At 42.7% G+C, this 11,494-nt stretch overlaps 1 protein-coding gene across 1 annotated transcript; it reads left to right on the top strand.

Annotated features, from left to right (window-relative positions):
• The first annotated feature begins 2,979 nt into the window (after positions 1-2,979).
• On the top strand, positions 2,980-10,541 carry LOC120986788 (probable G-protein coupled receptor 33). The gene is made up of 2 exons (XM_040415494.1): positions 2,980-3,060; positions 9,146-10,541. Exon 2 carries the CDS (start codon positions 9,149-9,151, stop codon positions 10,124-10,126), a length of 978 nt encoding a protein of 325 aa, XP_040271428.1. The 5' UTR covers positions 2,980-3,060; positions 9,146-9,148; the 3' UTR covers positions 10,127-10,541.
• The last annotated feature ends 953 nt before the right edge of the window (positions 10,542-11,494 follow it).

Below are 11,494 nucleotides of genomic sequence, written 5' to 3'. Positions count from 1 at the left end.
ACTAAATAGCCAGCCTACGGACATGGCACCTAGAAGTCTAAACTGCCAGGATTAGAAGTAGCTCCATTTCCAGCAGTGGGAGCAGGATGCCAGCTGTTTAATATTCCAGAGCTGACCACATCACGTAATAGTAGATTTTTACTATGGATCCAGTGCAGATTCCGTACCAAAAAAACATGTTCCATTTGTGCTGAAACTGGCTCATGTTCAATCGGAGTCTGTGGCATTGTTCACGTAGCCGAAGAGTTTTCACATGTTGATTTCTTGACTGCACTCGGTTATGGGAAAACACTGATGGAATACCGTGGCAGAAATCTGCTCATGTCTTACCACCATTTAGCTCTGTCATGAGAACATTAAGGGATTTCACTGCAAATCTCACCCCTATCAATATGGAGGAGGTATCAGGTAATAATGCAGAATTTGCTGTTGTGTTGTTGCAGGATTTGTGACAAATTCTGCAATCGTAATTTTCTGGTACATATCAATGTACCAACAAAAGCGTCGTCTGGGAAGAGTAAGTGATGTCATTAAAGGGGTTGTCCAGGTTCAGAGCTGAACCCAGACATATCCCCATTTTCACCCAGGCAGCCCCCCCTAACAGGAGCATCGGAGCAGTTTATGCTCCGATGCTCTCCTTTGCACTAAATCACGCATGTCAAAGGCATTTTTTGGAGTTCTAGTGACGTACCAGGCTCTCCATGGGGCTGCCAGGTGGAGGCTTCCACCCAGCAGTGAGCCCGATGATGTCACCGGCACTGATGGGCGGGCTTTAGCGCTGCCCTAGCCGGTGATGTCACCAAACACACTGCTGGGCGGAAGCCTCCGTCCGGCAGTGTGTTATTTTAGATAAAAGAGCCCTTGCCCTGCGCGATCCAGCGCAGGGCAAGGGAGCGCATCGGAGCATTAAATGCTCCGATGCTAATATCAGGGGGGCTGCCTGGGTGAAACTATGGGAATGTCTATGGGTATGACAACCCCTTTAAAGCAGCTTTGAGTGAAAAAACTTCAGATAGGCCATCTCTTGCTCCTAGTGTTTGTTCTTCTTTAACCACCTCAGCCCCCAGTGATTAAACACCCTGAAAGACCAGGCCACTTTTTACACTTCTGACCTACACTACTTTCACCGTTTATTGATCGGTCATGCAACTTACCACCCAAATGAATTTTGCCTCCTTTTCTTCTCACTAATAGAGCTTTCATTTGGTGGTATTTCATTGCTGCTGACATTTTTACTTTTTTTGTTATTAATCGAAATTTAACGATTTTTTTGCAAAAAAATGACATTTTTCACTTTCAGTTGTAAAATTTTGCAAAAAAAACGAGATCCATATATAAATTTTGCTCTAAATTTATTGTTCTACATGTCTTTGATAAAAAAAAATGTTTGGGTAAAAAAAAAATGGTTTGGGTAAAAGTTATAGCGTTTACAAACTATGGTACAAAAATGTGAATTTCCGCTTTTTGAAGCAGCTCTGACTTTCTGAGCACCTGTCATGTTTCCTGAGGTTCTACAATGCCCAGACAGTACAAACACCCCACAAATGACCCATTTCGGAAAGTAGACACCCTAAGGTATTCGCTGATGGGCATAGTGAGTTCATCGAAATTTTTATTTTTTGTCACAAGTTAGCGGAAAATGATGATTTTTTTTTTTTTTCTTACAAAGTCTCATATTCCACTAACTTGTGACAAAAAATAAAAACTTCTATGAACTCACTATGCCCATCACGAAATACCTTGGGGTCTCTTCTTTCCAAAATGGGGTCACTTGTGGGGTAGTTATACTGCCCTGGCATTCTAGGGGCCCAAATGTGTGGTAAGGAGTTTGAAATCAAATTCTGTAAAAAATGACCTGTGAAATCCGAAAGGTGCTCTTTGGAATATGGGCCCCTTTGCCCACCTAGGCTGCAAAAAAGTGTCACACATCTGGTATCTCTGTATTCAGGAGAAGTTGAGGAATGTGTTTTGGGGTGTCATTTTACATATACCCATGCTGGGTGAGAGAAATATCTTGGTCAAATGCCAACTTTGTATAAAAAAATGGGAAAAGTTGTCTTTTGCCAAGATATTTCTCTCACCCAGCATGGGTATATGTAAAATGACACCCCAAAACACATTCCCCAACTTCTCCTGAGTACGGAGATACCAGATGTGTGACACTTTTTTGCAGCCTAGGTGGGCAAAGGGGCCCACATTCCAAAGAGCACCTTTCGGATTTCACAGGTCATTTTTTACAGAATTTGATTTCAATCTCCTTACCACACATTTGGGCCCCTAGAATGCCAGGGCAGTATAACTACCCCACAAGTGACCCCATTTTGGAAAGAAGACACCCAGAAGACACTCGCGAGATGACGCATATATGCGTGACTGTGCGCAGCGCTGCCACCTCCGTAACGCGATCCTGCGTTAGGCGGTCCGGAGGTGGTTAAAGGGGATATCCCACTTTGCATTTTCATACTTACCTGCTGCCAGCGCGCCGTTCACTTCCTGGATTCTGGACTGAATGCGCACGCCGCCGTCATGCACCATGGTGACTTATTCCTGGCCAGTATAGTACAGAGCTGGCGTGCGTGTTCGCGGCTCTGTACTATTCTGGCCAGGAAGAAGTCACCATCGCGCATGCGCGGCGGTGTGCGCATTCAGGACAGCGAGCGGCCCGGCCGGGAGAAAGAAGGAGTCTTCTACGCAAGTGCGGCCACCGGGATTCCGGAGAAGAGCGGTGGCCGTAACCAGGGGAGACCGAATGACAACAATGAGGTAAGTGGGGATGAATTTTCTCCTAAACGGTGGGAATTGGTTAATCAAATATATTTACAAAAATGATCACTGTCAAATCAATAACAGATTTAACAGTGATCATTATGATGGGATAACCCCTTTAAGGTTGACCACAAACAAAAATCTAGTCTCTAAAATACGTTTTATTTTTGAGCTTTATACTTTTAGCATTTCCTGAGTTTACTCATTTTACACATTACACAGGAAACAAATTGTGTGAAGAAAACACTTGGCTGAAGATATAGAAGACAGAAGAAGAAGTCCAAATATCTCCAAGTAGGGCATTATTGTATAACGTTCTGTACTCTTCTTTTATACTGCTGGCATTGTATTTAAGTTATATTATTATGTACTATGACTTAGTGTCGGTAAACTCAACAAGTTTACAGGAAGGAGACAGTTACCAGAGATCAGTCCTCTCATGAGGGAGCAAGTAGTGGCTTATCTGATTGTTCCTTGACGGTGCCAAATCTTAAAGGGGTTATCTCTTTTTTTATATAATCTTTATTGGAGTTGGTAGTCTCTTACCCTGGGCTGAAGTCGCAGATGTTCTATTTTGTCTGTTGTTGGTTTCAGGTGGGATGCCTTGGCCCACCCTATGTGCCTTTTCTACTTTACAGTGAGTCGATAATCCCAAGGCTTCCGGTAGTTCAGATTCACAGATGGCGGTGAGGTCTCTGGCTGGGATACTTTCTGGGAGGCCAACTATGCGGAGATTACTTCGCCTTGAGTGGTTTTCGAGGTCATCTATCTTACTCCAGAATCTGGCATTTTCAGCCAGGGCGTTGGTGAGGTGAGCCTGGACCGACTTGTTTTCAGCTTCAACTGCTGCCACTCTGGCCTCCAACTCGTCGAGGCGTGTGGTATGTTGTGTGACCTCAGATTTCAAGGCCGCAAAGCACTGTGTCACTGTGGAGGAGAGAGCATCCTGGAGGTCAGGTAAAATGCGTGCAGCAACTTCCACAGCTAGATGTTTATAGTCTATGTCCAGCCTGTCTCCCTCCGCATCTGTGCTAAGGTTTTCAGAGTCCATTATGACTGGGGGTTGCGAGCCTCCGTCTTCTTCTGTTTGCGCCGCCATGTTGGTCTCTGTTGGCGCCTTGCAGAGCTTTGCAGGGTTTCTTTTAGATTTGTTCCCCATGGGTATTATGAATCAGTACATAAACTGGTGATCGGTTATTCAAGTAGATTTTCCCGACTGCTTGTAGTGTTGGAGCAGTCAGTTTGCAGGGGATAATGTGCTTTGTGGTGCTACAGGGGACGGAGCTCCTAGCACATGCTGCCTTCCATGCTGGCGCGGGAACAGGAAGTCAGGGGTTATCTCTTAAAAAACGACTAGTTTCAGATTGGAAAACACCATCAGTCTGGGTCCTGGCACCATCGGCAAGCATCTGATTTTCCTGTGGTAGCTGTAAAAAGGCCAGTATGACATGGTGACCATTCAGATGATACCTACTGTATATGCTTTAACACCTTAATGCCCAGCGCCGTACATGTCAGGGCAGGGTCTTTAAAGATGGCGCCCGCTCCTCAGCGCTGCAGGTGCCATAGCCACGGGTGGCTGCCTGCTTCTTATAGCAGACAACCGTGGGTCATGTCCGCAACCGGCAGTAATGGCGATCGTGGACATTTAACCCCTCATATGCCGTGGTCAATCCTGACCACGGGAAACACCGGAAGCGGTCTCTTCCGGTGATGCTCCGGCTCCCCCGTGCGGCGATCGGAGGAGCCGGAGCGTGTATGCAGCAGCCCCTGTCTTTGTGAATGACAGGAGGCTGCTGCATGGTATTTCCTATGGAGCCCTTGCCTGTAATAGGACTCCATACGAAAGTACTAAAATCATCATAGATTCCAATGCAAGTGTCATGGAGTCTATGATAATAGCAATCTAATGATTGCATGTTATAGTTCCCTATGGGAACTACAAAACAGTGAAAAATAAGTTTTTAAAAATAAAAAAAATAAAAAAACATAAAAATTCTAATCACCCCTCTTTTCCCAAAATAAAAATAAAAGAACAAAAAAAAAAAAGAAATACACATAATGGGTGTCGCGATGTGTGAAAACGCCCATAGTATAAAAATATATTCCCAATACGGTAAACAGCAAAACGGAAAAAAAAACTTCCAAATGGCCGATTCGCCGTTTTTGGTCGCTTCATTTTCTACAACAAAAATTAAATAAAAAGTGATCAAAAAGTCATAGACACCCCAGAATGGTATCAATGAAAAGAAAAACTATACATACAAGGTATCACTGGATTCGTACTGACCTGTAGAATAAAAGTAACCGGTCAGTTTTATCGTACATCGAAGGTCATAAATAAAAACCCATAAAACTGTATTTGAATTTTACAATTTCACCCCATTTGGAATTTATTTCTCGCTTCCCACTACATCATATGCAATATTAAATGGTGGCGTTGGAAAGTACAACTTGTTCCACAGAAATCAGGCCCTCATATGGATATGTGTACAGAAAAATAAGAAAAAGTTATGGCTCTGGGAAGGCAGGGAGAACAAAACAAAAACGCAAAAAAAAAACACAAAAAAAAACATTCGGGCCTGAAAGGGTTAATGTGACCTATGGATAATAGCTGTCTCAATGAGGCAATGCCTTTAACTTTCATACAGGGAGTGCAGAATTATTAGGCGAGTTGTATTTTTGAGGATTAATTTTATTATTGAGCAACAACCATGTTCTCAATGAACCCAAAAAACTCATTAATATCAAAGCTGAAAATTTTTGAAAGTAGTTTTTAGTTTGTTTTTAGTTTTAGCTATTTTAGGGCGATATCTGTGTGTGCAGGTGACTATTACTGTGCATAATTATTAGGCAACTTAACAAAAAACAAATATATACCCATTTCAATTATTTATTTTTACCAGTGAAACCAATATAACATCTCAACATTCACAAATATACATTTCTGACATTCCAAAACAAAAACAAATCAGTGACCAATATAGCCACCTTTCTTTGCAAGGACACTCAAAAGCCTGCCATCCATGGTTTCTGTCAGTGTTTTGATCTGTTCACCATCAACATTGCGTGCAGCAGCAACCACAGCCTCCCAGACACTGTTCAGAGAGGTGTACTGTTTTCCCTCCTTGTAAATCTCACATTTGATGATGGACCACAGGTTCTCAATAGGGTTCAGATCAGGTGAACAAGGAGGCCATGTCATTAGATTTTCTTCTTTTATACCCTTTCTTGCCAGCCACGCTGTGGAGTACTTGGACGCGTGTGATGGAGCATTGTCCTGCATGAAAATCATGTTTTTCTTGAAGGATGCAGACTTCTTCCTGTACCACTGCTTGAAGAAGGTGTCTTCCAGAAACTGGCAGTAGGATTGGGAGTTGAGCTTGACTCCATCCTCAACACGAAAAGGCCCCACAAGCTCATCTTTGATGATACCAGTCCAAACCAGTACTCCACCTCCACCTTGCTGGCGTCTGAGTCGGACTGGAGCTCTCTGCCCTTTACCAATCCAGCCACGGGCCCATCCATCTGGCCCATCAAGACTCACTCTCATTTCATCAGTCCATAAAACCTTAGAAAAATCAGTCTTGAGATATTTCTTGGCTCAGTCTTGACGTTTCAGCTTGTGTGTCTTGTTCAGTGGTGGTCGTCTTTCAGCCTTTCTTACCTTGGCCATGTCTCTGAGTATTGCACACCTTGTGCTTTTGGGCACTCCAGTGATGTTGCAGCTCTGAAATATGGCCAAACTGGTGGCAAGTGGCATCTTGGCAGCTGCACGCTTGACTTTTCTCAGTTCATGGGCAGTTATTTTGCGCCTTGGTTTTTCCACACGCTTCTTGCGACCCTGTTGACTATTTTGAATGAAACGCTTGATTGTTCGATGATCACGCTTCAGAAGCTTTGCAATTTTAAGAGTGCTGCATCCCTCTGCAAGATATCTCACTATTTTTGACTTTTCTGAGCCTGTCAAGTCCTTCTTTTGACCCATTTTGCCAAAGGAAAGGAAGTTGCCTAATAATTATGCACACCTGATATAGGGTGTTGATGTCATTAGACCACACCCCTTCTCATTACAGAGATGCACATCACCTAATATGCTTAATTGGTAGTAGGCTTTCGAGCCTATACAGCTTGGAGTAAGACAACATGCATAAAGAGGATGATGTGGTCAAAATACTCATTTGCCTAATAATTCTGCACGCAGTGTAATTGTTGAGATTAAAAATCGGGTCCTCAGCTTGGGGGATGAGTGTGTGCTCCGCAAACCCTTCGAATATAAATAGAATTGTACAGGAAACCACAAGCTCTGTGGTCAACTTGCTACCTTAAAATATCTGTACACCACTATCTTCATCCAGATCTCTAAGTCATTGGGAGCTGCTGAGTGAAGCTGAAGCCTACATTTGTTGAGTACCATTATAGATCTAGACCCATGGAAGAGAGTTGGGTCTTCTATTGTATCCACATAATGTTAGGGTAGGGAGTCCAGTCATAAGATTATTATGGAGGGATTTGGGGAAGCTGGAGGCGTGAGCAGAGAAAAGGCTAATGAAGTACAATGTGGATAAATGGAAGGGCATATACTGGCTAAAATTGTCCCTAAAAGGCTCAGGGATACTGGTAAACAGTAAATTTTACTTTACTAATGGGAGGCATCAGAAGAAGCATGGATGCCCATGACAAGAACATAGGGGCTCATTTACTATCAAATATACAGCAGTTTTCTGTCTTATATCTGTTGCAGATTGCGGCACAAAGGTTATTTGCGCTGCAATCTACGACTTTTCCCCGCTCCTGCCAGGACTAAAAAATAGGGCGTGAAGTGGGAGGGGAAGGGGTCGGGCCGGCATGCCCATCTCATTTATCATTTTCTACACTTGTTTTTGGTGTAGAAAATGTTCTAAATCTTCGCCAGCAAGGAAGCTGGCACAGATTTAGATGGGGGCGGTGGATGTGCCGAAGTTATGTCGGTCTTAAAGAGGTTGTCTGGGTTCAGAGCTGAACCCGGACATTCCTTCATTTTCACCCCGGCAGCCCCCCTGACTTGAGCATCGGAGCAGTTCATGCTCCGATGCTCTCCTTTGCCCTGCGCTTAATCGCGCAGGGCAAAGGCATTTTTTGGAGATCCGGTGACGTACCGAGCTCTCCATGGGGCTGCCAGGAAGCACGGTGACATCACCGGCACTGATGGGTGGGATTAAGCGCTGCCCTAGCCAGTAAAATGGCTAGGGCAGCGCTAAAGCCCGCCCATCAGAGCCGGTGACGTCACCGAACACACTGCTGGGCGGAAGTTTCTGCCCGACAGTGTGTTATTGAAAACAAAAGAGCCCTTGCCCCGCGCGATCTAGCGCAGTGCAAGGGAGCGCATCAGAGCATGAGATGCTCCAATGCCAACATCAGGGGGGCTGCCTGGGTGAATATAAGGGTATGTCCGGGTTCAGCTCTGAACCTGGACAACCCCTTTAATATATGAAGCCCATAGTTTTACCGCCATACAAATCTCTATTCAGACCTGTACAAATTTAGCACCCGTGGATAAGATGGACATAGCTGAACTAGAGTGGGTGCAGAGGAGGGAGGCCAAGGTATTTAATGGAATGGATGGACTGCAGTACAAGACATGGATATGCTTTTTTTTTTTTAAAAGAAGAAGAAGAGGGCTTAGGAAAGATCTTACCACAATTTACAAATGTATGAATGGACAGTACCAAGATCTTTCTAATGATTTTTTCTACACCTTTGCCTGTAACCATGGCAAGTGAACATCCTCTATGTCTACGGGAATGAAGGTTTCATCATTAACATAGACATTACAGAAAGAGCAGTGGTACTATGTAGCTCTCGGCCAAAAGAGGTTTGATTAGAGGGACCTTGAAAATAATAATATCTCAAGTTTTGGTAACTAGACTTCTGGAGATGGGTTGTTAATCCACTGACTTATTCTAAATAACAGATATAGAGGCCAGAAGGAATTTGTACTCTAATATGCCCCTGGTGACCATCTCATAAAGACTTTTACCTTCTTTGGGATCAATACGGTAGGATTATAGGTTGGACAAGACTGACCTGTGTCTTTTTTCAATCCTATAAACTATATAACTAACAGGTCACTTTGTTGGGATGTTAGACTATATAAGATCCTAATGGCTCTGCGTCTGTCATCAGTTATTGAGAGCTAGATAACAAGAAGCATGAAACCTCATTGGTTCTGCAAAATGAATTTTCCAAATGATTCACATTATTCTAAAATGTCATAAATTCTGTTAATGCTTTAGCCCATTTAGTCGAAGAAACTCTTAGAAACGTACTGTACATGGTTATAACGAGCTGACAACGTTTTCATGATTATTATAATTTAACTGTTATTTATGCTTCACAGGAGATGTCACCTCAACCAACCTCGATTTTTAATATCAGTGAAATCAATGGAACAACTCACCAATTGTCCTCTTCAGCTCTCAACCTAACATCAGCCATATTCTTATTTTTGACATTTGCTTTTGGACTTGTGGTGAACACTTTGTATCTCTGGGTGCTTTGTTTCAGGATGATCAAAACAATCACAACCACCTTGTTCTTCCACCTAATTTTGGCCAACCTCATGGTTACCTTTGTATTTCCCTTTGTAGCAGTCTATTTTATTATGGAATCACAATGGGTGTTTGGCTCCTTCCTTTGCAAGGTCATTAACTCATTTGTGTCACTAGGCATGTACGTGGCTGTGTTTCTCCTGACCTTGATTAGTGTGGATCGTTACTGCTTGGTCTTTCACCCACATGCATACAAAAGGTACATAAACCCCCGTTTTGCTTCCATTACATGCCTTCTGTTTTGGTTTTTGGCTTTCGGCCTTACAAGTCCATACTTGGTTTTCCGTAAAGTTAAATATGAGGACAACATTACCACCTGCTACAATGATTACACTCTCTCAGGAAAATTGCATGAGAAGAATGTGAAGTGGGTCTTGTTCAGCATTCGTCTTTCCATGGGCTTTTTGATTCCTTTCTCCATTATTACATTTTGTTATGTAAAAATATTCATCAAGATGAAGAGAGAACGTCTCACCAGGTCTAACAGACCTTATAGAATTATCTTAACTGCTATTCTATCGTTTTTCATCTCCTGGACACCTTACCATATCTGGTACGGTATGAGCGCTGAGAAGGATACATTTAAACAGAGTGTATTGAGATCACTGCAATTATTATCAATATGTCTGGCCTGCATCAACAGTTGCTTTACTCCAGTTCTTTACTTGTTTATTGTGGAGAGTTTCAAAAACATATTCAAGAAATCTATCCTGGCCATCATTGAGCTAGTGGTCAATGAAACGTTCACCTCAACGAATCCTCCCAACTAACCCAACTGCTTGTAGCTAACCCAACTGCTATCATGTCCTATTAGCCAACCACAAGGTCATGTCCTGTCAGCCAAAGTTACTCTAGTGTCATCTGTACATGACTACAGCCAACTATAGCTCTACTAGAACTGATGAGGAGCAATAACTCTATTTGTGGGGCATTGAGAGACTAGAGAGACAATTTTCTGACTTCTTCAGTAGAACTTTAGTTCAGATTTTTACCAAAAAGTACTGCAATAAGAAGTTCCTACTAGCTGGATTTCCACAACCAGTACCTTCCCAGATCTATTCCTGGCTATGATTATCAGTGAAAGTTGTCATCCTTTAGATGCTAATATTTGCAGTCATCATCCTAACCAATGCTGTGTCCTCATATTTTAGTGATCGCAAATATTTGGAGAACATATTCAAGTCTAGCATGTGTAACATCCCAGAGTATGTCACTAAAACTCTGTCACCCTGCTATATGATGTTAAAGTGTAAATGTGTTAACATCCTGTGTAATCTGACATGGCATTTGTATTATATGGACTTACTGTGACTTTTCATGTAATTTGCTGTAATTCTCAATGTACACCAGCAGGTGTCAGCAATATGTAAGTAGGCCACAGTTAGTTAATGGACCTAGACTGGAATATACCATTCCAGGCTAGCTTCCCCCTATCTGAAGAGGAGTGGAATGTTCCCACATCCTACTTCAGGGGGAGGAAAGAAAGTTCTAAGCAGTGTACCAACAGGGGTAGGCTGTGTTAGTAGGAGCTCCCAGAAACAGGGACCCCAACCAGGGATCCAAGCCTCTGCTGAGGCCCAAGATCAACCTTCCCAGCCTGAGTCCCTTACCTCAGCTGGTGGACAAGGAAGCAGCCAACTACAGAACTATCAGATCTCCAGGACGAAACCATCATACCCTGCAAGCAGTCCTGTGAGTAAAGATTCCAAGACAAGAAGAAGATAAGTACCTCCACAGCTAGTCAGACCCAAACCAAGCAGACCTCAGACAGAGCAGAAGATAGATACCTGCCAGATTCTATAGGCGTATGTACCAGATGCAGAATAGATACAGGGAGTGCAGAATTATTAGGAAAGTTGTATTTTTGAGGATTAATTTTATTATTGAACAACAACCATGTTTTCCATGAACCCAAAAAACTCATTAATATCAAAGTTGAATATTTTTGGAAGTAGTTTTTAGTTTGTTTTTAGTTTTAGCTATTTTAGGGGGATATCTGTGTGTGCAGGTGACTATTACTGTGCATAATTATTACGCAACTTAACAAAAAACAAATATATACCCATTTCAATTATTTATTTTTACCAGTGAAACCAATATAACATCTCAACATTCACAAATATACATTTCTGACATTC

This window comes from Bufo bufo, chromosome 1 (assembly GCF_905171765.1).
Source record: "Bufo bufo chromosome 1, aBufBuf1.1, whole genome shotgun sequence".
Lineage (NCBI taxonomy): Eukaryota > Metazoa > Chordata > Amphibia > Anura > Bufonidae > Bufo > Bufo bufo.
Note: the sequence above shows the minus strand (reverse complement) of the source record. Positions and strands in the feature narration are given on the sequence as shown.

What these genes read in the sequence shown, in the direction of transcription:
- LOC120986788 (XM_040415494.1), top strand. Translation starts at nt 9,149, where the DNA reads ATGTCACCTCAACCAACCTCGATTTTTAATATCAGTGAAATCAATGGA.